General features: G+C 41.3%; 2 protein-coding genes across 2 annotated transcripts; both read left to right on the top strand.

Annotated features, from left to right (window-relative positions):
* The first annotated feature begins 20553 nt into the window (after positions 1-20553).
* LOC132286184 (disease resistance protein L6-like) lies at positions 20554-26076 on the top strand. The gene is made up of 4 exons (XM_059788465.1): positions 20554-21777; positions 22678-22983; positions 23077-23124; positions 26018-26076. The coding sequence occupies exons 1-4, from the start codon at positions 21283-21285 to the stop codon at positions 26063-26065; spliced, it is 897 nt and encodes a 298-aa protein (XP_059644448.1). The 5' UTR covers positions 20554-21282; the 3' UTR covers positions 26066-26076.
* LOC132286183 (uncharacterized) lies at positions 23136-26065 on the top strand. Its single transcript, XM_059788464.1, has one exon. The coding sequence runs from the start codon at positions 23332-23334 to the stop codon at positions 25165-25167; it is 1836 nt and encodes a 611-aa protein (XP_059644447.1). The 5' UTR covers positions 23136-23331; the 3' UTR covers positions 25168-26065.
* Positions 26077-26391: the final 315 nt, after the last annotated feature.

The raw sequence follows: 26391 nt of genomic DNA on the forward strand, positions 1-26391 counted from the left end.
GAGATGTGAGCCACCATGTATGTGATGTTGATGTCGAGGGTGATGGTTTGATGGAGAGAGAGGCTGGTTTGGTTGGTGCCGAGGGTGGAGGGTGAATAGTGAGGGTTGATGGAGCATGCATGGTTTGCATGCTTGGTTGGGGAGGTGTGGGTGGTTCGGTGGAGAGTGAAGATGGTTGCATGGTGGTTGCTGGGGTTGAGAGAAAGAGAGGAAGAGGGAGGCTGAGAGGTGAGGGGTTGTGAGGTTGAGTGGGGTGGTGTTGGATTGTAGTTGTTTGGTGCATGCATGGTTTGGTTGGTGTTGCTGGAGAGTGCTCGAGCACTCTCCAGGTGGTTGCATGGGAAGGGTTTGATGCTGAAGTTGCATGCATGCATGGAGCTTGCATGCATGCATGCATGGCTTGGGGATGGGTTGTGGGTTGAAGGAGAAGGGTGAGGGTTGGTTTGGTGAGATGCCGAGAGGTGGTAAGGGTGATGGTTTGGTGAGGTGAGTTGTGAGAGATGAGGGCTCGGGTGAGGGAGGAAGAGAAGTTGGTTCACACTTCGAGCACTCGAAATGGGACTTCGAGTGCTCGAAGTCTTGGCAGTGAGTTTGGGTGTGAGCTTCAAGCAAGCTCGAGCACTTAAGAGGGAAGTGAGAGGGCTCGGGTGAGGGCTTCAAGCAAGCTTGGCAGATAGAGTAAGGAAACTTGAGCACTTGAATGGGGCTTCGGAGTGCTCGAAATTTGCAGCCAAGGTGAAGTTTTCAGCCAACTTGAATGTAGGGAGCTTGCATGGATTAAATGCATGGATTGAATACATGCATGCATGAACTCATGAACCTTGATGGAAGTTGAATGCATTTGATGGATTGCCTTGCATGGTACTTGCATGGATGGATGGTTGGAGAAATGTTTAAACTGCACAACATTACAAATGCATGGAAATTCTTTAAAATTTTCAAATTTTGCAATATTTCTCCAGTGCTTGGATGAAGTGCATAGACATAATGCAATTTGCAATTTGCATGGATGCATTGGCTTGAAGGTTGAAATGTTGCATGGATGGAAAAATTGAAATTTTTCATAGAAAATAATAAAGATTTCATGAAAAAATTTTCATGGAACATTTTTTTTTTTTTTTTGGTAATGATGCATGCATGAATTTCAATTGTATGGAAAAATTTCCAACTGTTACAACATCACCCAGGGCATGGATAAATGAAATTTCTAGAGAATTTTTTTTTTTTTTTTAACTTTGCAAATTCATTCCATTCCAATGCATGGGAAAATTTTCAAACTTTGCAACAATTTGGGAAAATTTTCAAACCTATCCACATCACTTCAAGCTTTTTGCAAATTCAACAATTCATGGATGATTTTGAGGAACCATGATCCAACCATGCAGTGAAGATAAGAGGTTATGTATATGAGTGCCATGTCGAAAGTCCGAGAAAATTGCCTAATAGAGCCGGAAACTTCCAGGAACGAAAACAAGAGCTGAGAAGGTCTAAGAAGCCGGTCTAAAATTGTAGAACACAATTGAAAAGCGTTCCAGAAAAATCAAAATTTTGGCTTTCTTTAACGAAACCATTTCCCAAAAAAATTTCAAGGCTCAGGCAATTGAAAGGAGGGAAGCTTGGAACATCGAAAGAATTTCTTCCCTTGCTTTGCTAAATTTAATGTCGATAGCTAGACAAAGTTAGAGCAGGCACTAATCCTCATAAATTGGATCCGTCAAGGGGACTTCCTCAACTCTTCGGGTTAGGATTGTGCCGTCAATGCAAGGCTTAAGCCGTTGGCCATTTACCTTGAAGAGTGATCCACTTGCAGGATCACGAAGTTCGATTGCTCCATGAGGAAAGACGGTAGTGACAATGTATGGACCATCCCATCTTGACCGGAGTTTACCGGGAAAGAGTTTCAAGCGGGAATTGAAAAGCCAAACCTTTTGTCTAGGGGCAAAAGACTTCTTGACGATGTGTTTGTCATGAAAAGCTTTAGTCTTTGCCTTGTAGATTTTTGCGCTTTCATACGCGTCATTACGCAATTCCTCAAGTTCATTTAATTGCAACGCACGATTAGAGCCGGCTGGTTTAAGATCAAAATTGAACCTTTTTATGGCCCAATAAGCACGGTGCTCTAATTCTACCGGGAGATGACATGCTTTGCCAAAGACAAGCCGATATGGTGACATGCCAATGGGTGTCTTATAAGCTGTCCGGTAAGCCCAAAACGCATCGTTTAGCCTTAATGACCAATCTTTGCGGTCCGGTCTAACCGTTTTTTCCAAAATGTGCTTTATCTCCCGATTAGAAATCTCTACTTGACCACTCGTTTGAGGGTGGTAAGGTGTAACAACCTTATGAATGACAGAGTACTTGGTAAGGACGGATTTGAGATAACAATTTCGGAAATGAGATCCGCCATCACTAATGATTGCTCGGGGCGTACCAAAACGACTAAAGATTTGGGACTGAATGAATTGGATCACGACTTTATGATCATCGGTTTTGGTAGCCTCGGCTTCAACCCATTTAGACACATAATCCACCGCTACAAGGATGTACTCATAGCCATAAGAAGATGGAAATGGTCCCATGAAGTCAATCCCCCACACATCAAAAATTTCAACAATTAAAATGTTGGTGAGGGGCATCATGTCTATTCGGGACATGGATCCAAGTTTTTGACATCGTTCACACGATTTGCAAAAATTGTATGCATCCCGAAACAAGGTAGGCCAAAAGAATCCGCTTTGAAGAACTTTGTTAGCGGTCTTTTTGGCACTAAAATGGCCTCCACAAGCAAGAGTACGGCAAAAATTTAGAATGCTTGTGGCCTCGGTTTCAGGAATGCATCGCCGGATGATTTGGTCCGCGCAATACTTGAATAGTTCCGGATCTTCCCAAAAGAAATGCTTGACTTGGGAGAAAAACCGGTCCTCTCTTGTTTGGACCAATGAGCTGGAATTTTGCCAACCGCAAGATAATTGACAATATCCGCAAACCATGGAAGAGTAGAATGTGAAACTTGAAGAAGTTGCTCATCCGGAAAGGAATCACGGATGGCTGCGAATTTTGAAGATTTCTCAATAAGTAAGCGAGAGAGATGATCGGCGACAACATTGTCGGTCCCTTTTTTGTCCCAGATTTCAATGTCAAACTCTTGAAGTAAGAGGATCCATCGAATTAAACGGGGTTTTGTCTCTTTTTTCGCTAACAAATGCCTAAGAGCGGCATGATCCGAAAAAACGATGACCTTGGAGCCAAGAAGATAAGAGCGAAATTTATCCATGATGTACACCACAGCTAGCAATTCTTTTTCAGTGGTGGTGTAGTTCAATTGGGCATCGCAGAGAGTTTTGCTAGCATAATAAATGACATGCGGAAGTTTATCCACACGTTAGCCCAAAACCGCCCTTAATGCATAGTCGGATGCATCACACATGATCTCAAAGGGAAGAGACCAATTAGGGGGTTTCATGATTGGGGCGGATGAGAGGAGAGTGCGAAGTTTGATGAAAGCTTCCATGCAAGCGTCATCAAAATTGAACGGAACATCCTTGGCTAAGAGATTACACAAGGGCCGTAAGATTTTGCTAAAATCTTTGATGAAGCGACGATAGAATACGGCATGGCCAAGAAAAGAACGAATTTGATGGACTGAATTCGGAGGAGGAAGATTAGAGATTAACTCAACTTTTGCCTTGTCTACCTCGATTCCCCGCTTAGAAATGACATGTCCTAAAACAATGCCTTCTTGGACCATGAAGTGGCTTTTCTCCCAACTTAGAATGAGATTCGTCTCTTTGTATCTTTGGAGCACAAGAGATAAATTTTTAAGACACGAGTTAAAGGAGGAGCCAAATACGGAAAAATCGTCCATGAAAACTTCTAAGAACTTTTCAACCATATCGGAGAATATGGACATCATGCACCTTTGGAACGTTGCCGGTGCATTGCATAGACCAAAAGGCATGCGTCGATAGGCAAAAGTACCAAAGGGACATGTGAATGTTGTTTTCTCTTGATCTTGGGGGGCGATTGCCACTTGGTTATAGCCGGAATAACCATCAAGAAAACAATAGAAGCTTTGGCCGGCTAACCTTTCTAGGATTTGATCAATAAATGGGAGTGGGAAATGATCCTTCCTAGTTGATGAATTGAGTTTCCGGTAGTCAATGCACACATGCCACCCGGTGGTGGTTCGTTATGGCACGAGCTCACCCGCTGAATTTTCAACAACGGTGAGACCGAATTTCTTGGGGACAACTTGTGTGGGGCTCACCCACTTGCTATCAGAGATAGGGTAGATGATTCCCGCATCTAGCAATTTGATCACCTCTTTCATGACCACTTCCTTCATATTTGGATTTAACCGGCGCTGGACCTCTCTAGTAGGCTTTGCGTCCTCCTCCATATGAATGCGGTGCATACAAATGGAGGGGTCAATTCCTTTCAAATCTGCCACTATCCAACCAATAGCTTCTTTATGCTCTTGGAGCACCGCTAAAAGGTTGGTCTCTTGGTCTTTTTGAAGGTCTGAGGCAATAATGACCGGAAGGGTTTGTTTTGGACCAAGGAACACATACTTGAGATGGGCCGGGAGCGGCTTAAGCTCAAGTTGTGGCGGAGATAACAATGATGGGACCGGAGGAGTGGTGGAAAGTTGGGGAAGTGGTTCTTTTGGAATTTTCCAAGGAGGTACATCCATGATAGCATTAATATTAAGCAAGGAATTGACTTCTTGAATGGCTTGATCAACATCAAAGTTTGAGAAGTCAAAATGGGACATGCAAGTTTCAAGAGGATCTTTGCTTAGAATGAAGGGGAGAGATTCTTCGACCACTTCATCAATGACATCCACAAGAAAACAATCATCCTCATTGGAGGGATGTTGAGTTGCATGAAAGATGTGGAGTTTGACTTGCATGTTTCCAAAAGTAATGTCCATCACCCCGGTTTGGCAATTTATTGATGCATTAGCCGTGGCTAAAAATGGCCTACCAAGTATCACGGGAATGTGCTTTTTTGGGTCATGGACCGGTTTCGTATCAAGAACCACAAAATCTACCGGGAAGTAGAATTTGTCCACTTTGATGATAACATCCTCGAGAATACCTCGTGGATGCTTGACCGATCTATCGGCAAGTTGCAAAACCACGGAAGTCGGCTTAAGATCTCCCAAACCAAGTTGTAGGTAGACTGAATATGGAATTAAATTCACACTAGCTCCTAAGTCAAGGAGGGCCCTCTCGATTTTGCTGTCACCAATAACGCAAGAGATTGTGGGGGCACCCGGATCCTTATACTTCGGAGGAGTGCTGTGCTGAATGATAGCACTAACATTTTCAGTCAACCTCACTTTTTTTGGCAAATGATTTTTAGAAGTGCGCTTTTGAGTGCACAAATCTTTAAGAAATTTTGCATAGGGAGGGATTTGCTTGATAGCATCCAAGAGGGGCAAGTTAATCTTCACTTGCTTGAAAACTTCCCACATGTCTTGAATTTTACAATTCTTGTTCCCAAAATGTGTCGACTCTTGAAGACGTTGAGGAAACGGAGCTTTTGGCTCATAAGTAGTTTCCACATTTGGGGTGGCATGTGTGGGATTTCCGTGAATGGTATTTGGACAAGAATTTGGATTTGAAGAGCTTGGATTTGGATTTTTCAAAGGAGGGTTTTTCTCACTTGTGTCTCCATCAACCTTGTTGTCAATCACTCTACCACTCCGAAGGGTGGTGATAGCTTGAACTTGTTCATGAGTCGGCCCACTCGGAGGAGGGGTTTCATCAATCACATGCATTCTTCTAGGATTTTCAAAAGGTTGAGAGGGAAGCTTGCCCTTGTCCTTTTGAAGCAATTGTTTCACCGAGTTAGCTATTTGGCCCACTTGATTTTCGAGATTAGCTATGGATTGAGTATGAGAGTGAACCATTTGGAGAGTAGGCTGCAAGGATGTCAAGAGTTGCTTGTTGGCATCCATTATTTGCTTATTTAATGATTCCATCATTTGCTTGTTTGCAGCTACTATCTCATCAGTTGGACACACAGGAGGTTGATTGGAGACATTTGGATTGTAAGGAGGACGGTAGCTTGAAGAGGCTTGGAAAGGTCTACCTTGATATTGAGAAGAGGGCTGATTTTGCCGCCCTTGGTTTTGGAATTGGGAATTTTGTGGGGCTTGTTGCCGCCACGAGAAATTTGGATGATCTCGCCAACCCGGATTGTAGGTGTTGGAATATGGATTGTTCCCGGGCCGCAAGAACATGGCATTAGCTTGCTCTTGGTTGGGATTGGGAAATTGCTCCGGTGTGGGGCAATCTTCCGAGAGATGGAATGGACTAGTACATGAAGCACAAACTGAACTTGCCGAATTTTGAGACAATGAAGGAGGAAGATGTGGTGCCATCAATTGGTAGAATTTATGAGTGATGGCATCCACTTGAGATGATTCCTTCCTTATTGATTTTGGTTGACAAGGGTTGGTGTTCTTGGCAATGGTTGCGGTCGGAGCCCTACGAGAATTATGTTGAAGTGAATTTTCGTTTAAATTCTCAAGTAGGGTCCAAGCCTCATCCGCATTCTTGGACATGAACATCCTACCACAAGAAGAATCAACCATCAATCTATGGGTTTCGGTCAAGCCGGCATAGAAAGCTTGCACTAATTGCCATTTTGGGATCAAATGATGAGGACATTTTCGAAGAAGATCTTGTAGCCTTTCCCAAGTCTCATGGAGTTGTTCTCCATCAACTTGAGAAAAACTTAGAATGGAACGCCTCATTTGGTTGGTTTTACTCACCGGATAATACTTCTTAAGGAATTCTTGTTGCAATTGAGCCCAAGAAGTAATGGAATTGGGAGCGAGGGAGTTTAACCAATATTTTGCCCTCTCCTTTAGGGAGAATGGGAAAAGATGGAGATGAAGTGCATTGTCCGGAAACCCTCTCAACCGGATGGTCGAACAGATTTCAAGGAACTCATCAAGATGCTTATATGGATCTTCATTATCAAAGCCATGAAATGATGGAAGCATTTGGATGGTGCTTGATTTGATCTCATATTGAGCTGCATCGATGTTTGGCATTACTATGCAAGAAGGAGAAGCGTAGGTGGTAGGAATGAAATGATCTCTAAGAGTCATTGGTTGTACATTAGGAATTTCAGCCCTTTCATTCCCCGGATTTCCTACGTTATCCCCCATTGTATTGGTTGCTAAACCGTATGCAAGTCCCCGGCAACGGCGCCAAAAATTGATCGACGGTCGAAATCAATTATAAATCAACCCTCTTCGCAATAACACGAATCATTGTAAAATAGGGCTATTGGACGGGTAAGTCGAACCACTGGGACTGCGCTAGTCTTAAGGCAACCTAAGTATCTAAAGTCATTTTAGAGTGATGAGGGGTTTATAAAGGGTTTGTGTGTTTGTCACTAAACTAAGAAATTAAAATGCATAAAACAATAGATTGCAATGAAATTGAAGAAGTGAGATACAAGTAGAAAAGACTAGGGAGATGAATTCACTCCAACCCTATACACATGCTAGATTAAGATTAAATTGGGGAAAAATAACACAAATGATGGTCATGATACATGGCAACACTTGGTTGCTATAGTATTTTCAAGAAGTTCATTAAATCAACAACAAGAATAATCCATCAAAGGTTCACATACTCAAGCCACCTAAACTAGGGTGTAGCCTTTACATGCTTCCTAAGCCCAAGATTATCAAGTCCTTAATGGAATGATGAAAGCACATAAAATTAGGAATTAAGCATAGACCATCAAAGGGGGATCCTAAGCAATGGACTATCTAAGTTCTCCAACTTCATGTCAATAAAACCATTTCATGATCTAACTTCCATTGCCACTATGAAAGTGTAAGCATTATGATTAAGAGAAGCAATCATCTAAGACAAGAGGAATAACTCAAAATAATCATGTATAGACATTAAAGTTCATTACAACAAATATGATGCTCTAGATCATAAAATAACCAAAAACTATACATTGTTCTCCCCAAAATAAAATCTACACTAGCACATGCTTACAAGGGAGGAGCTTCATCACCTCCCTAGATGGAGGTTTAGCTCTCCATTGATACAAAAATGGAAGAAGAAGAAGAAGGATCCATCTCCATTTTCGAGCTCCTACTGTAGCACTCAAGAACACCCTCTTCCTTGGTCGCTTCTCTCTCCTCTAATCTTGTAAGAATGAATGATCATAAAGATATGTGTGGCTTCCCTCCTTTGTAGACATCTTATCCACCCAAAAAGGCCACCAACCAACATCTCCAACCAACCATTAAAGAGGAAAATTAGAATTGAGGAACCCAAGATGCAAGTGGCTGAAAATGGGCCATTTCCGGATGCAATTCTGCCCCAATTTCGAGCATTCGCAATAAGGGCTCGAGCACTCGAAATTGGAGCAGAATGCTCCATTCTTGCCTTGCTCCGCCCGGACCTACTTTGATAAAATGGACATAAATTTGCGCTCCAAACTCCGACTGATGAACCATTTGAAGATTTGGAAAGATAATTTAGAGTTCTAAAAACTTTATGTTTTGGTGGAGATCCAATTCTCAAGTCTGGTTGGTCGAAATTGAAGAATAAGGCAGAACTTTTTTGCTGCCAGGCAGTTCTAAGCACCTATGATAAGAAGATCATAACTCTCTGCTCCGAACTCCGAATGACAAACCGCTTGAAGATTTGGAAATCTGATTCAGAGCTCTAAATCTTTCATGTTATGATGGAAGTCCAGTTCTTGAGTTTACTAGGTCGAAAATGGCGACAAAAGTCAGGTTCTACTGCTGCCAGAAATTCAGAATTGGCACCCTTTTTGTTCAAAATTCCACAAGGCATCATTTTTGCTTCCTTTTTGCACTTTAACCTGAAAATGCACAAAAACATGCAAATGGAGTTAATCTACATAAAATAATCAATTAATGGACTTTGTTAATGTAATTTAGGGCGCTTGAATATACAGTATTCAGCACTTATCAAGGCCTGACCCATTCATCATTTTTCAGGTATCGGATATTTCCAGTCTAGAGCTCGTTCGTGCTGAGCAGAGACGATCTTCCATTCTACCGACGATGTAGGACTTCTTTCCAAATATTAGATTTGGATTTTATTTTCAGTTTTTACTTTCATTTAGTTTGGGATTTTTATTAGGGGTCCTCTAGAGATGGATTCCCGAGTTGTTAAACTGATGGAGTTTTGGATTATCAGATTCTAAATATTTAATTATAAAGGATTTTACTTTTAGTTTCTTCCAGCTTAAACTTTATTTATTAAATTCATTTTGTCATCTGTGTTCGATTAAATATTAATTGTTTGATATCCTTCGGATCTGTGCTCGGACTTGATCACCCGTGGCTCTAGAATCGAGGGGTATCACAGTTGGTATTAGAGCACTCTAGGTTCAAGTGTCTCTAGGATTCTATCGTATAAGTCTTCCGCGTAGCGTTTCCTCTTGATTAGAGCTTAAGTTTAGGATTAGTCATATTCCTTTATGGTTCGTTTAGAGGTTACTGATGTCAAGTTTATTCTGTAATTGCAGAATGTTTGGCACTAGGAGAAGGATGAGGGCCGCGATGAAAACAAAGAAGGGCCCAAGGCCGAGGAAAGTTATTCCGGTAATTCCCCTACGAAGGCCGACCAAGAAGGCGGAATTGGAGACCAGGGAGTTGATGTCAATAGGCGTTGCATCGGAGTATAAGTCAAGGATAGTTTCTTGCATGCAGGACTGGCCACCATACTGTGGACCTAACACAACTTCGGTGGTGCTCGAAGCTGAGCCAAGCAGAGAAGAAGACCCCAAAGAAGATCAGGTTGGAGGAGATACCGTTGCATCCAAAATGGAGGGCAACAGAGTTCAAGGATGACTACTCTTTTAAGAGTACTTTTAATTACTAGTAAAAGAGGAGGTATTAGTAAAAGTGTAGTACGGATATAATCACGTACATTAGGATTATGTTAAAATACCTTACGGTTTTTGGTTTGACAGTTTTGGTTTGGAAAAGTTCTTAATAAAGTGAACTCACGGTTTTTGGTTATTTGTTTTTGTGATGGTATGCGTGTGATGTGTACATAAATGGTTTTATTAAACTATACTGGAATGTGTACATTGCGATCAGGAAGGAAAGTCATAGTAGAAGTGATTTGTATCTGAGTAAACACACAAAGCTTTGCTTATAGGTTTGTAGTGTTAAAACGGAACGATTACCAAGGAGTTTATAAAAGAACTTGTAAATCTATATAGTAGGGTTGGTTTAGAAGGAGGAATTCCCAGGATAGAATAAAAATCTAAAAGGGAAGATTGCGGAGTATTTTTGTCTTCTTAGTGTGTTCTGCTTTACGGAGTATTTTGGTTACTTTAAGTGTTTTGCATTACGGAGTATTCAGAACAGGATTTAGGATGGTGACACATGTATGCAATAAACCTCAATTTCTACATTTTTGGCAATACAGCCATTTTACATGGGAATAATAGGCCTGTGACACTAGATATTGGCAGACTTAGATTTCTAGCCAGTTTTTTGGTCCTGGACATGCACACTTATGATGTGATACATAGGATAGATTGGTTATTTTATTACCATGCCCAAGTTAACTGTTAGGGTATGTCTATTGTATTCACCATGCCTGGTTAGGATATGTATGTCATCGTGATGCCACGTTCTAATGGAGGCACTAGCACTTACTTGTTCCATGTGGAGGAGGAAACGGAGGAGCAAGTTACTGTGTCATTGGATCGCATACCAATTATAGAGGACTTTCCGGATGTTTTTTTTTTTTTAGAGATTCTGGGGTTGCCACCTAGTCGCGAGATCAATTTGGTTATTGATTTAGCTCCAGGCACTACGCCTATTGGTAAGGCACCATACAGGATGGCACCAGTGGAGATGAGGGAGCTGAGGGATCAGATTCAGCAGTTACTCAGCCAAGGCTTTATCCGTAGGAGTACTTCACCCTGGGGAGCACTGGTTTTGTTTGTGAAGAAGAAGGATGGTTCACTTCGTCTGTGTATAGATTACAGGGAGTTGAACAAGGTTACGATTCGTAACAAGTATCCTTTGCCCAGGATTGATGACTTGTTTGATCAGTTAAGGGGAGCCACATACTTCTCCAAGATTGATCTGCGTTCTGGGTATCATCAGCTGAGGGTTAGGGAGCAGGATGTTCCTAAGACAGCATTTCTCACGAGATATGGTTCTTATGAGTTTCGTGTTATGCCGTTTGGGACGACTAATGCATCTGCAGTATTCATGGACTTAATGAATCGAGTTTTCAGGGCATACTTGGATCAATTTGTCATTGTCTTCATTGATGACATATTGATTTACTCGAGGTCAGAGGACGATCATGCTAGATATCTTCGGATAGTCTTACAGACGTTTCGTGAGCACCAGTTATATGCCAAGTTCTAGTAGTGTGAATTTTGGCAGCGAGAAGTAAAGTTTCTGGGTCACGTGGTGTCAGAAAGGGGGGTAGCTATTAATCTAGCCAATGTTTCAGCTGTGGTAGAGTGGGGACAGCCTACTTCACTTACTGAAATTCAGAGTTTTCTCGATTTGGCAAGATATTATCGTTGGTTCATCTAGGGGTTCTCCAAGATAGCAGGACCACTCACTTATCTAACCAAGAAGGGTGTACAGTTCGTGTGGGATGAGCACTGTCAGCGAGCTTTTAATGAGCTGAAAAGGATGTTGACTTGTGCATCGGTTCTGGCTACTCCACAGAGTGGGTTAGAGTATCTTGTTTACACGGATGCTTCGTTGCAGGGTCTTGGATGTGTAATGATGCAAGAGGAGCGATCGATTTCTTATGGATCTCAGAAGCTTAAGCCGCATGAGCTTAATTATCCAACACATGATTTGGAGTTGGCAGTAGTGGTCTTTGCCTTGCGTATTTGGAGGCATTATCTGTTGGGTGAGTCCTTCAGATTATTCAGTGATCACAAGAGTCTGCAGTACTTGTTCACTCAGCGGGAGCTGAATATGAGACAGCGCAGATGGTTGGAGTTTATAAAAGACTATCATTTTTCTATACAGTATCATCTAGGGAAAGCGAATGTAGTGGCGGATGCACTCAGTCGCTGACCTGTTGGTAGTCTTTCTGCTCTATTCACTACTGAGTGGAATGCTTGGAAGAGTGTAGATGAGTTGTCGGATGCTTTTATGGCGTGCATGGTGGTCACACCTTCCATCATTCGCAAGGTTTACAAACACAACTCACTGATCAGTAGTGTATCGACAATGTTGCAGAGATAGCTTCTGGGGAGGTTCCATTTTATCATGTTGAGGCTGATGGAGGTTTAAGGTACAAGGGACGGTTAGTGGTACCTTCTGCTGATATTTGAGGAAGGATGTGATGACTGAGACTCATCACTCTGAGTTCTCTGTTCATCCAGGAGGCGATAAGATGTATCAAGATATGAAGCGGCAGTTTTGGTGGGCAGGTATGAAGAGAGACATTGCTCTTTTTGTTTCTCAGTGTAGTACTTGTCAGATGGTTAAGATTGATCATCAGAGGCCGTCAGGAGCTCTACAGCCACTACCGATACCGGAGTGGAAATGGGAGAGCATTTCTACGGATTTTATGGAAGGGTTGCTAAATTCTTTCAAGGGGCATAATTCCATATGGGTCATTGTGGATAGGTTGACCAAGTCCGCTCATTTCTTGCCTATTTGCACTTACTACACTTCGGAGCAGTTGGCGAGGCTTTACATTTCAGAGATTATTAAGCTGCATGGCATTCCATTGTCTATTATATCGGACAGGGATTCGAGCTTTGTATCTGGATTTTGGAAGAGTTTTCAGCAGGCTTTAGGTACGAAGTTACACCTTAGTACTACTTATCATCCTCAGACTGACAGACAGACTGAGAGGGTGAATCAAATTATGGAAGATATGTTTTGGTCGTGTGTTCTGGATTTCAAGGGCCACTGGGAGGAATATTTGCCACTTGTGGAGTTTGCTTATAACAATAGTTTCCAGAAGACTATTGGGATGGCACCTTTTGAGGCGTTATACGGTCGACCGTGTCGATCACCTGTTTGTTGGATGGAGGTTGGAGAGAATCGATTCTTAGTTCCTGAGTTCATCAAGGATACCTCTGAAAAGATTGCTCTTATTCGAGATCGCATGCGTACTGCCCAAAGTTGGCAGAAGAGCTATGCTAATCGTCGCACTCGTGCTTTGGAGTTTCGGGTTGGGGATCAGGTTTTTCTCAAAGTATCTCCTATGAAGGGTGTTATGCGCTTTGGGAAGAAAGGGAGTTGTCTCCACGATTTGTCGGTTCATTCATGATTACGGATCGACTTAGCGCTGTATTTTATAGGTTGGCATTGCCGGAAAATTTGGATCGCATGCACAATGTGTTCCATGTTATCATGTTGCAGAACTTTCTGCAAGATGAGAATCGGTATCAACATATCGATGTTGGGGAGATTGAGTTGCAGCCGGATGCAACTTATTTGGAGCCACTGTGTCGTATTGTAGCCCGTCGGGATCAAATCCTTCGTAACAAGGTTATCCCTTTAGTGTGTGTCCGGTGGAGTCATCACAACGAGGCTGAATCCACTTGGGAATAGGAGGAAGTCGTTCGCTCGCAGTTTCCTGGATTATGGGAAGAAGGTAAGAGCGAATTCCGAGGACGGAATTCCTTTTGTTAGGGGAGAAGAATGTAATACCCCTAATTTTAAAAGGATAGTTCTGGAATTTATTTAAATGTTTAATTGTGTTTTTAGTTTATTTAGTTGGTTATTTAGTTAAATTTTTGTTTTGCTTTAATTGCTTAAATTGATTATTTGTTTTATTTTAAATTGTTTTATTTTAAATTGGTTGTTTATGTTAGTTAGTATTTATTTGAATTAAGTTAAATGTTTTATTTATTAAATTATCAGTTTAGGGAAGCCACGTATTTAGCCGACTTATTTTTTTCTGTCTAGTAATAGAATTAGGGTTTAATTGCACCTAGGTTTAGTTGGCCTATATATATATCTGTATAAGACTGCCAAGGGTTTAGAACCCTAACCACACGTATTGGAGGCAGAAGTATCAGGGGAGTTAGGAGAAGGTAGTTCGCCGGAAAACTTAGAAGAAAGACGTTGAGATTTTTGAACCGAATCTCACAGGCAAGTTTTATTACTAACTCTATGGCCTGTGTTCTTTGCATCTCTAATTCAGTTCCAGGAAGAAATAAAGCTAAATTAATTTGGTTGTAATTATTTGTTTCAAACAATATGGGTTCTTGTATGTATTTTTCCGTTCGTGATGAAACTGTTTGTGCTTGTTCTTGTTTTAATTGAATTTGATTAACGAGTAATGAACTTAGATAACTTTGGAGCACTTTGGGACTTAGTTTTAATCCATAGGAAACTTAGGTTGGAGGAACAAAGTTGCCGGAGTTGGAGAAGAAGTTGAACAACATGTTTCCTTGTAGGTGCATGTTAACCGTTTTTAAATTATTTTGTTTAATTCTTGTTCCCACTGAATGTGATTATTAATCAAGGAAGTTAATTAACTTTTGAACACCCAAGGACTTAATTTTAATCAGCAAAAAATTTGGTTTGGAGGATCAACACAGCTGGACACCGCCGGAATTGGAAAAACGACGCACAGGGGAAGGAGCCTGCTCTATTTCAAGTAGAGCAGGCTCAATTAAAAAGTGGAGCAGGCTCTACTTTGTAGTAGAGCCAGCTCTACTTGGTAGTGGAGGCGGTTCTACTTTGTGTGGAGCCGGCTCCTTCAACAGGTTTCAGTTTTTCGCCTTTTCAGTGATGGTTTTGGCTACGGGTTTCAGAATTTGGTATTTTCAGATGCTATTAGGAGCTATGCAGGGATGTTTCACTAGCATCTAAGTCCTATTAAAAATTCTAAAGGTGTGATGATACATAATAAATTACAAAGAAATCGGTAGATTTAAACCGTTATAGTTTCAGGTGAACTTGTGGACTGTTCTTGGAGGCAGAGGATTTTAAGTGCATAACCCTATGAGTTGAAATTTATCTGGGAATGGTAATATTGTTAAATCATCTTTCTGTAATTTAAGTTAAGTTTATTAGATTACAGAATGATTATATATATTCATAAGTGACAGTAAGACACTTTTAAGGAAGTTTACATGGTTGAAATTTTGTAAATGATTCAAGTTGATTAATTTTGAATTAGCAACTGAATTAGGAGTTTGATATGTAAATCATATATCAGTGGTATGGGGATTAAGCCTATTAACTAATATAAATTCAGTTAATACTTAATAAGGAACTAGTTGATGTTACCAAGAATTTATTTATGTCAACTTGTGGGATGTTGTGGAATAATTACAAGTAAGCATGTATATACTATTGTTATTATTATTATGCTTATTGTGAGGTACAGGATGGTTATATTTCTTCTCTGTACTTAAAAAGTTGTCAGAGAACCAGGTACTGGATGTATTAAACAAGCATGCTAATTAAACATTCTTGTTATGCTTATGATTGGATATGTTGATATTGATATGTTATACTATCATATATATATTATCAATACTGGATGGATGGTTTGTATGCACCGGTATGGGACGGTGTCATACTAGGGGGATTAGCTCAAAAATGCTAAGTCCTACATACTCTGGATTAAGGGACGGATTAACTACAAAAGTTAAGTTCTACTTATATTTTGTGTTAGATTAATAAATAATTGAGTGGCACTTTGGTTTGGAAAGGAATTTAAATATATTTTTATGATGCCACGATATGAGCCTGAGACTCAGAGTCGTTGGTTAAGGAGCGTATATGCATTGGGATGCATAACTGGCTATGATGGTTGGATGTGTACCCTACTAGGGCTAGGTAGTCATGCCCACCTTTGGGTGCATTTTCGCATGGTGCCTACTAGTCAGGTTGAGACAGGCCTGTAGTCTAGTGAGAGTCCTGTGGTGTGATTATACATAAATATTTATCTACGGACTATTAGCTATTGTTGGATTGGTTAGGATGTACATGCGTATCGGGTCTCTGCTTGGGTAGTAGTAGTATAGAACTTGCATGTGGGCCTGACCCACTCATCATTTTTCAGGTATCGGACATTTCCAGTCTAGAGCTTGTTCGTGCTGAGCAGAGACGATCTTCCATTTTACCGATGACGTAGGACTTCTTTCCAAATATTAGATTTGGATTTTATTTTCAGTTTTTACTTTCATTTAGTTTGGGATTTTTATTAGGGGTCCTCTAGAGATGGATTCCCGAGTTGTTAAACTGATGGAGTTTTGGATTATTAGATTCTAAGTATTTAATTATAAAGGATTTTACTTTTAGTTTCTTCCAGCTTAAACTTTATTTCTTAACTTCATTTTGTCATTTGTGTTCGATTAAATATTAATGTTTGATATCCTTCGGATCTGTGCTCGGACTTGATCACCCGTGGCTCTAGAATCGAGGGGTATCACACAATGCCCTACTCTTTAAGTATGTATTGAAAATACTACTATTTACACTCTCCTTATCATTCTCCTATTAAAACTCACCACCTTAGTCTAATCTTAAAACCATATCTTTATACCAACTACTTTCAACTTTAGTCTAGTAGGATTTACACACATCAAGTGCTTCGGACTTCTGGTGGATTAAGTACATAATCATACCTTGAGAACCAATCAATGAAGACAATGAAATACCTTTGCTGCAAACGAGCTACAATAAGAAATGGACCATAAATGTTGGTATAAATATAGTCTAAAAACCAAATGACCGACTAGCCTCAAAATTGCGTTTCTTAGCATTTGTCCTTTGACACAACCAACGCATAAAATTTGTGGCCTAATAATCTCATCCTTGACCAAGCGTTCAAATCTCTTTTGAGAGACATTCTCTAATATCCTATGCATAACATAGATGAATCTTCTCTGACCAAAACACGATTTTATTCGGATGGTATCGAGTCATGCCAGATGCATCGTGGCTACATTTGAGGGTTGATGTCTGATTGTGGAAGAAGATTAAGGAAGTTACAAGGAACAATTCTTTTTTTCTTTTCAGTGCTATTCTGATAAATAACATTGTTCCTTTGATTCTTTAATGTAATGTAACATATCACTTTCCGTCCAGCCAATCTTTTCACATCCACGTTCAAAACATTAATGATGGTGATAAGTGGAACCCATTCTTCTTTTGCCGCCTAGTGTAGAAATTTTGCATAATATAAAACAATGTGTTTTCAACCAACAAGAATTTATAAAACAAACAAATAAAACAGCTTGACATAATTTGGGTGGGTGGATGAATAATATAAAACAAAAACTGGGAGTCTGGGACCCTTTTTTTTTTTTTTTTCGGAAAGTAGTGGTAGTGGAATTATGTTGCACGAAATGATGGCCAATTGTAGGCCATACAAAAGCTTTGCGTTTACATTCAAAACAATACTAGTAATGATAAATAAGTGTAGGTTCTCATCATTTTCATTTGTAACCACTCAAACATAATAGCAACTCATCACAGCGTACTGTCACGGGCTTAGAGTTTCAGTACCACTCTAGCTGCTCCCGTGCGGCACCAAGACGTTGCTTCCACTCTCGCAAGTACTTGGTCAGCCTAACTCCCGTGCACACCTTAGCCAACACACTCCCCTCGTGCGCTTACTAGTGTTGTAGTTGCCCTCGCCCTCTCCTCACTCGGCTTGCACACTCACACACACTAAGGCACTTAAGTTGGCAAGGAAAGAACACTTCTATTACTTCAAAGAATGCTTTGTACAAGACTAGCACTCAAGCTCTCTACAAGGCTCTCAAGACTTACTCTAGGACTTGTTGTCCACAAAATGAAGTCCTACTTCTATTTATAGGCATCCCCATCCCCAATGGACGGCTAGGATGCATTTTAACCGATGGTGGAGATCGATTCTCTAGAATCTTCTCCCACCTTCTTCACACTTCCATACTTATCCATAAATATCTACAACATTCTAGAACTCTCCATACTACTCCACACAACTCTGGAGAACTCTAGAACCTTCCACACACTTCTACATATTTCTACACATATCTAGAATCTTCCACACAACTCTAGACTACTCTAGAAACTCCACTTGCCATGCAGTTGCCATGCATCATCCTCCTCAGCGTCTGCGTGGCACAACCTCCATAGGCGGGGCGTGACATTCTCCCCCACCCATTTCCGTGACGCCCTCGTCACGGTTTCTTCAGCTGACCCAGCCTCTCGCAGGTCATCAGCACTTGCCCATATGTCCTTGGCCCAAACGTACGAGCGCCCTTCGGGAGATGTGAAGTCCTCACGAGCTCCATCGTGTTGACTGCCACCTCTGGACTCTCCTTCCTGCCCACGAGCGGCACCATGCATGCGGCCTTGCCTTCCTCGCCTCCAAGTATCATCAACGCACCAAGGCATGGTAGTGGCGCGACGTTGTTCCTGTCCATGAACTCCAGCCCCAGCACCATGTCGTGGTCGTCCATCTCCGCAACTTGGAAGTCAGCCTTGCCCTTCCATCCTTGCATGCATAGCTCCACCTCTTTGCACACTCTACTCACGCGTGCCTCCTCGGAGTTGACGGCCTTGATCCAGCCCTCCGTCTTGCGCATCTCCAAGCCAAGTCGTTGCGCCTCCTCCGGGGTAATGAAGTTGTGTGTAGCACCTGTGTCTACCAACGCTTGCACGGCTTTGCCACCAACCTGCGCATCCACATAGCGCACCCCAGCTACCTTCTTTGCCTTGCCCTTCTTCTTGGTGTCATGCGCCATGCTACTCAGCATCTGCATAGCCCCCATGCACCTATCTTCATCGCTGCCCGCATCGTCCACCCTGCCCTTGCCCTTATCCTTCACAAGGGCGCTCATGGTCTTCTTGTTGGGGCAGTGTCGCAATATGTGCGGCCCTTCGCACAAGTAGCACTTCGGCTCCCACTTGCCCTTATCGCGGCGCTCCCCTTTGCCACTAGCCTTAGACCTCTCTCCATGGTCCTTGCCTTTATCATGGCGTGGGCGTCTCTCCTCATCGCTGTGCTCATCATCACTAGACTTGGGCGAGCCCCGTTTCTTGAAGCGCCGGTCTCCCCCACCTTTGCCGTGGTCCCTCCTGGGAGACGTGGCCCTCTTGTCATCGCGCCTAAAGTCTTCGAGGCGCTCTGCTATAGCCATTGCGGATGCCAAGTCTCTAGGCTCCCTCCTCCTTAGCTCCGTGGCCACCCAAGACTGCAGCCCATCAATGAACAAGCACACGCGTTGCCGCTCCGGCATCTCTGGGATCTCCAGCATCAAGTTGGAGTACTCCTTCACATACTCCCTTATGCTGCCCTTCTGCTTCAGGCGCCTTAGGTTGATCATGGCGAGGTCCTCAACGCACTCGGGATAGAACTGCCTCTTGAGCTGCCTCTTGAACTCCTCCCATGTATCAACTGCTCTTGCACCCCTACCGGTGAAGCGCTGTCTCCACCATAGAGCAGCAGTGTCCGTGAGGTACATAGTGCCTGTCTGCACCTTCTCCTCATCATCCTCGATCTCCATGCACTCGAAGTACCGCTCCATGTGCCAGAAGAAGTTGTCAATCTGGCGCGCATTCCTTGCCCCATCGTACTCCTTGGGCTCCGGCGCCTTCTTCTTCCTTGGCTTCACCACGACCTCGCGCGCCTGGGAGAGCTCCTTCTTGCACTCGGCAATCTCCATGCGCAAGTCGTCTACCTGATCATACAAGTCCCTTTCCTTCTCTCGCGTCTTGTTGGCAATGCCGTCAATCAGCTCGTAGAGTTCCGCCATCTTTCTCTCGAGCCTGTTAAATTTGGTCTCCGTGTAGACCAAGTGTGTGGCAAGCTTCTCCTCCAAGCTCTGCTCCAAGACGTGGACTTGGTGGTCTCCTCCGCTAGCCATGTCTACTCCAACAAAGCTCCCTTGACGAACCTGCTCTGATACCAACTGTCACGGGCTTAGAGTTTCAGTACCACTCTAGCTGCTCCCGTGCGGCACCAAGACGTTGCTTCCACTCTCGCAAGTACTTGGTCAGCCTAACTCCCGTGCACACCTTAGCCAACACACTCCCCTCGTGCGCTTACTAGTGTTGTAGTTGCCCTCGCCCTCTCCTCACTCGGCTTGCACACTCACACACACTAAGGCACTTAAGTTGGCAAGGAAAGAACACTTCTATTACTTCAAAGAATGCTTTGTACAAGACTAGCACTCAAGCTCTCTACAAGGCTCTCAAGACTTACTCTAGGACTTGTTGTCCACAAAATGAAGTCCTACCTCTATTTATAGGCATCCCCATCCCCAATGGACGGCTAGGATGCATTTTAACCGATGGTGGAGATCGATTCTCTAGAATCTTCTCCCACCTTCTTCACACTTCCATACTTATCCATAAATATCTACAACATTCTAGAACTCTCCATACTACTCCACACAACTCTGGAGAACTCTAGAACCTTCCACACACTTCTACATATTTCTACACATATCTAGAATCTTCCACACAACTCTAGACTACTCTAGAAACTCCACTTGCCATGCAGTTGCCATGCAGCATCCTCCTCAGCGTCTGCGTGGCACAACCTCCATAGGCGGGGCGTGACAGTACGCTTCTCCTCTCGCCCATTTGAAATGGATACACAGAACAACACTTGATTACCACCTTCCAACACTTGTTCATCGTCCACCTCTCCACCTGCTGCTGCAGGAGGATGGGACTATGAAGTCTTCTTGAGTTTCAGAGGCGAGGATACTCGTAAGGGATTCACTGATCACCTCTACTGCGACCTTCGGGAGAAAGGAATCCACACGTTTAGAGACAACAATGCGCTTCGCCTTGGAGAGAATATTACTGAGATTCTCAACACAATCGACCACTCAAAGGCATGGGAGGTATCGGCAAGACCACTATTGCCAGGGTCATCTACAACTATCTCTCCCAACACAAATTTGAATTTGAATTTGAATCCTGTTGCTTCCTTGCAGACGTTAGAGAAAAAGCTCAATAACACACTGGTCTTGTTGATTTTGCAAAACCAACTTGTATCTAGCATCTTGAAACAGGGACACTCTGTCTTAATTAGGTCTAAGGATGAAGGAATTAATGCAATCAAACATAGATTTTCTGGGAAGAAAGTTCTTGTTGTCGTTGATGATGCCGATCACAGAGATCAGCTTCATGCACTTGCAATTGTGGGAAAATGTGATTGGTTTGGTTCAAGAAGTAGGATAATTGTCGCAACTAGAAACAAAGAGATCCTAAATCTGCCTCAGGTAGATTGTAGGACTTACGAACCAGAGGAATTGGATTCTACTCAATCTCTACTACTTTCAGCAGGTATGCCTTTAGAAGGGACCATCCCCCACAAGACTATGATAATCTCTCTAAAGATGTTGTGTCCACTACTGGAGGGTTGCCTTTGGCTCTTGAGATTATTGGTTCTTTTTTATCTGGCAAGGGAAAAGAGGTATGGGAAGGTACATTTAGAAGTAATACCGAATAAAGATGTGGAGGAGAAGCTGAAAATAAGTTACGATGCATTAGAATATGATCAAAAATATATATTTCTCGATATTGCATGTTTCTTAATCGGAGTGGATAGAAGAATTGCTTTCCACATGTGGGATGACTGCAAATTTTTTCCGAAAAATGGGATTGAAGTTCTTATTAACATGTCCATGATAAAAATTGGAGATAATAATGAGGTACAGATGCATGACCAGCTTAGAGACCTTGGTAGAGATATTGTTCGTAAAGAAGATTTTGAAGAGCGGGGAAAGCGTAATAGGGTGTGGTTTCGTGATGAAGCCATCGACGTATTGAAGAGTCATACAGTAAGATCCAACTCCTTCCTGATGTCGTCCTTGTTACGCATTAATTTTCTTGTCACCTTACTAACACAATTATGTATGAGCTATGAACTACTCAAAAGCAGCCCTTCATACATTCTCTTTCTACTTAATGTCAAGAATCTCCGGCAATTTCTCCCCTCACATGTTTTCAGTTATATCTATCAACTCCTCCTTTCCATATTCTTCTAAACTTGCCATGTTTTTTATATGATCAAGCAGATTAGTTAATTATCTTTTAATTTCTAGGTGAGAAAGTCTTGCATTTTTATAATTAAAAACTTTCAATAAATCTTGCAAAAGGTCGGTTCTATTGTTCTTTAATTTACCATTTTTTTTAATATATAAATACGGTTTTATTTAAAAATGTGAATTAGGATTAGTAAAAATTTCTAAAAGGAAAAAAGAAGGGGTTGGGTAAATTAATTCCAATTTTGTTTTTTATTTATTTATTTATTTAAAAAAGGAGCTCTTGCAATGATAAACAAAATATTACAAAAAAAAAAAAATTTAGTAAATAAATAACCAAGATTTCTAACAAAAATTTGTAATTTTGCATCTCAAGAAGCAAGAACAATATTTAATTTATACATATATATATATACACATGGAGTATATTTTTTAATTTATATAGTTAATTAATATTAGTTATATTATGAATATTCTCTTGTATTGCCTTAACTTCAGCTTACATTGAGCCACTCCTGCTCAATAAGTCGGCCATTAAAAACCTATAGCCTGCAAATACCACTTATGGTTGTACCCAAAACATTATTTTCTAGGGCATTAATTATTGAGTATCCTGATATAGGTTTCATCTCATTATTAATGTTAAATTTCATTCCCCCTAATTATAAACTTATCTAAATGTTCTCTTTTTTGCAGGGAACAGCGAAGGTTAAAGCTCTCAAAATCTCACAGGTTGAGGACTTTGAATTAGAGTCACAGGTTAAAGCTCTGTGTCTTACAAATGAAGAATTTGCAAACCTATCTAATCTAAGGTTCCTTCAAATGGACTTTGCAAAGCTGGATGGAGATTTTAAGGGTCTTCTTTTAAATTTGAGATGGCTTGCCTGGAAAGGATGCCCTGAAATTTTTAGCCCAACCAATTTTCATCTAAAGAATCTGGTCAGTCTTGATTTATCACAGAGCAAGGTCACAGAAGACTGGGAGGGTTGGAATTATACCAAGGTTTCATCAATTTCTCTGCTTTTGTTCCGTGTATCTCATCACATAATTCTCTGTAATTAATTCTAAGCAATTCTCTTGTTCCTTATTTTGCAGATTGCAACGAAGTTGAAAGTTCTAGATCTCACAGGTTCCAAAAATATGGTTAGGACTCCCGACTTCTCTTCATATGCAACTTTAGAAAGATTGATTCTTTAAGACTGTTGCAATTTGGTTGATATTGACCCATCAATTGGGCATCTCAAGAGTCTAGTTTTCTTAAATTTGAAGAATTGTCATAAACTCAACAGGCTGGCTCTCGAATTTGATAAAGTGGGAGCTTTAACGGAGTTCCTAATCGATGGTACTTCTATGAAAGAAGTCCCTATTGGTAGAGGTGTTATGAAGAAGCTTGAAACTCTCAGAGCCACTTATTGTCAGTCATTGACTCAAATTTCGACCTCAGTCGGTCACCTAACATCTTTGTTGGACCTTAAATTGGGTGGTCTACCCCGTAATATTGATGGTTTATTTGGTATAGACTCGTTCGGTTCGCTAGTGAAATTGCGACGCTTGTCACTAAAGGGCTGCAAATTAAAAGAGCTTCCAGACTCTATTGGGAAATTAGAATCATTAATTGAGCTGGACTTGTCATTGACACGCATTACAGAATTGCCAGAAACTATTGGCAACCTAAATCGTTTGAGAATTCTTAAGATGGAATCTGGTTTGATAGTGAAGTTACCTAGTACCATCGGAACGTTACTGAAACTTGAAGAGTTACACGCCTCGTGTTGCAGGTTGAGAGGCGAAATTCCCAATAATTTTGGGGGACTATCCTCTCTGAGAATCTTAAGATTAGATTCAACAGATATCTGTGGTCTACCAACAAGCATTTGTGGGCTTTCTCACCTCCAAACCCTTCATTTAAGGCGTTGCAGAAACCTCGAGTTTGTCCCAGACCACCTTCCCTCTAGTCTAGTAAGTCTAGCAGTCACTTGCAGGTCAATGGCGACATTTCTAAACCTTCCTAGCCTGGTGAACCTAAAGGAGTTGGAAATTATTGACTGTTATAAGCTGTTGAAAATTCCTGAAGGTATTAATGAGTCCCTTTCTCGGCTTACGTCTCTCAAAGTAAATTGTTGTGTACAACTCCAATGCCTTCCAGCTCTTCCCTCAATTCTTACATCTCTCAATGTATGTGAGTGTGAACAACTTCAATGCCTTCCAGCTCTTCCCTCAAGTCTTGCGTCTCTCATTGTAGAAAATTGTGAACAAATTCAATACCTTCCAGCTCTTCCCTCAAGTCTTACGTCTCTCTATGTACATAATTGTAAACAACTTCAATGCCTTCCAGCTCTTCCTTGCCTTGGAAGATTACAACTCCTAACAGAATTACATTTAGATGGGTGTGAATCACTAGAAACAAAACCCGATCTTTCCAACTTTAAGAAGGTAAGGAAATTAAGTATTACAGGTTGCAAGAATCCGAATGAAATTACGGGCCTTGATAGATTGGAATCCTTGAAAGTTTTGAATATGAGTAGTTGCACATCCTTGGAAAGATTGCCTGATCTATCCAAATTGGAAAAGCTGGAAGGATTAAATCTGCGTTGCTGCGAGAAGATACATAAGATTGAGGGTCTTGAGGCTTTGACATCCTTGAAGAACCTGAATTTGTCATGGTGCATAGCCTTGGAGAAGGCACCTGATCTGTCAAGACTAACAAATTTAGAGGAATTGCAACTTTGCAATTGTGAGAAACTTAGTGAGATTTGTGGACTTGGGGAACTCGAACTCCTAACAAAGTTGAACTTGTCATCCTGCACGGCCTTGGAGAGGGTACCTGATTTGTCCAAACTAACAATGTTAAGGACATTTTGTCTTCGTAACTGTAAGAAACTTTCTGAGATTGAGGGTCTTGAGGCTTTGAAATCCTTGAAGAAGCTGGATTTGTCATCGTGCATAGCCTTGGAGAAGGCACCTGATCTGTCAAGACTAACAAATTTAGAGGAACTGCAACTTCACAATTGTGGGAAACTTAGTGAGATTGGTGGACTTAGGGAACTCGAACTCCTAACAGAGTTGGACTTGTCATTATGCACGGCCTCGGAGAGGATACTTGCTTTGTTCAAACTAACAATGTTAAGGACATTACGTCTTCGTAACTTGAAAAACTTTCCGAGATTTGGGGACTTTAGGAACTGAAACTCCTAAAATTGTTGAACACGAATGGATGCAAGTCACTAGGAAAATTACCAGACCTAAGTCACATAAGGCGGGCTAGAATTTGAGCGGAGCATAAGAGCAATACTTATTGAGAAGGAGGTCACTAGGAAAATTGCAGGATGTCACGGTAATTATCTATTTTTTGCTAATCTATTTTGTCTTCGTATGATGGTTTTTTCCCCCTTAATTGATTGGAACTGTGATTGTTTCTCTGTTCTTTCTTTGTGTGTTTTCTTCAGTTAGGGCGTAGTCACTCTCTCTCTCTCTCTCTCCTCCCCATCATTTCACCGTTCTCAAGAACTCTTCCACTTCGAGGTGATTTCGAGACAATGGTATTTAATTTAGACTTATCAACTACTAATGTGCAGAACATTTGATATCTATAGTGTTAGAATATTATATATTCTATTCAATTTTAGATATATGTTAATAATAGTTATATATACCAAACAAGTCCTCAATTGTGGTTTGAGAGCTGGGAAGGACCAATGCTTCAATTTCTCCTTCTATAGAAAAAACACTCTGTGGTAAGGTTTAATGTCTTCATAAATACTAGGAGATTCATTGTACAACTTAATTAAATCACATTGTTTGAACCATATTTTGAAATTTGATGGCTAAAAAAAAAAAAAAAAAAAAAACTCAAAAGAAAAGCTCATATTTGATGAGATGGTTAATCTTTTATTGGCTTGTCAAGTAAATTTTTTTTTCATATGAGCTGCATTTATTTTGCTAGAGCACAAGCGCCCTTTTTTGCTGCTAACTGGAGCTCAAATATTGCTTCTATATTAAGCCTTTTGGGACTGATTTGGTTTCTAATATAATTCAGGTACTTGATAATCTCTCTCTCTCTCTCTCTCTCTCTCTCAACATGTGAAGTCTCAAACTGGAATCGGCACAATATTGCGATTTTTATCATTGAGGACTGAGTTGTGTCATTTCGATAAAAGTCTCAAACTGGAATCGGCACAATATCTCGAAGTGGCAGCCCTTACTCAATTTGGGTGAGATTGATCATAGATCTCTAAATGAATGCTTGTTTTCATTTCCTAATGGCTATGCTATGGTTGAGTGGTATTTTTGGTTGCTTAACCAATTTTAATTTCGATTCCTAGATTCGGTTGCTGTTACTACTGTCTTGATTGTTGAAGCTGTGAGGGTTGGGTGTTGCCTGTCCACTCTGTGTTGGTGTCATTTGACTTG

The sequence above is a fragment of the Cornus florida genome, unplaced genomic scaffold, assembly GCF_030987335.1.
Source record: "Cornus florida cultivar Cherokee Brave unplaced genomic scaffold, ASM3098733v1 CherokeeBrave_3.0.0_Hap2_Chr11, whole genome shotgun sequence".
In the NCBI taxonomy this organism is placed as follows: Eukaryota; Viridiplantae; Streptophyta; class Magnoliopsida; order Cornales; family Cornaceae; genus Cornus; species Cornus florida.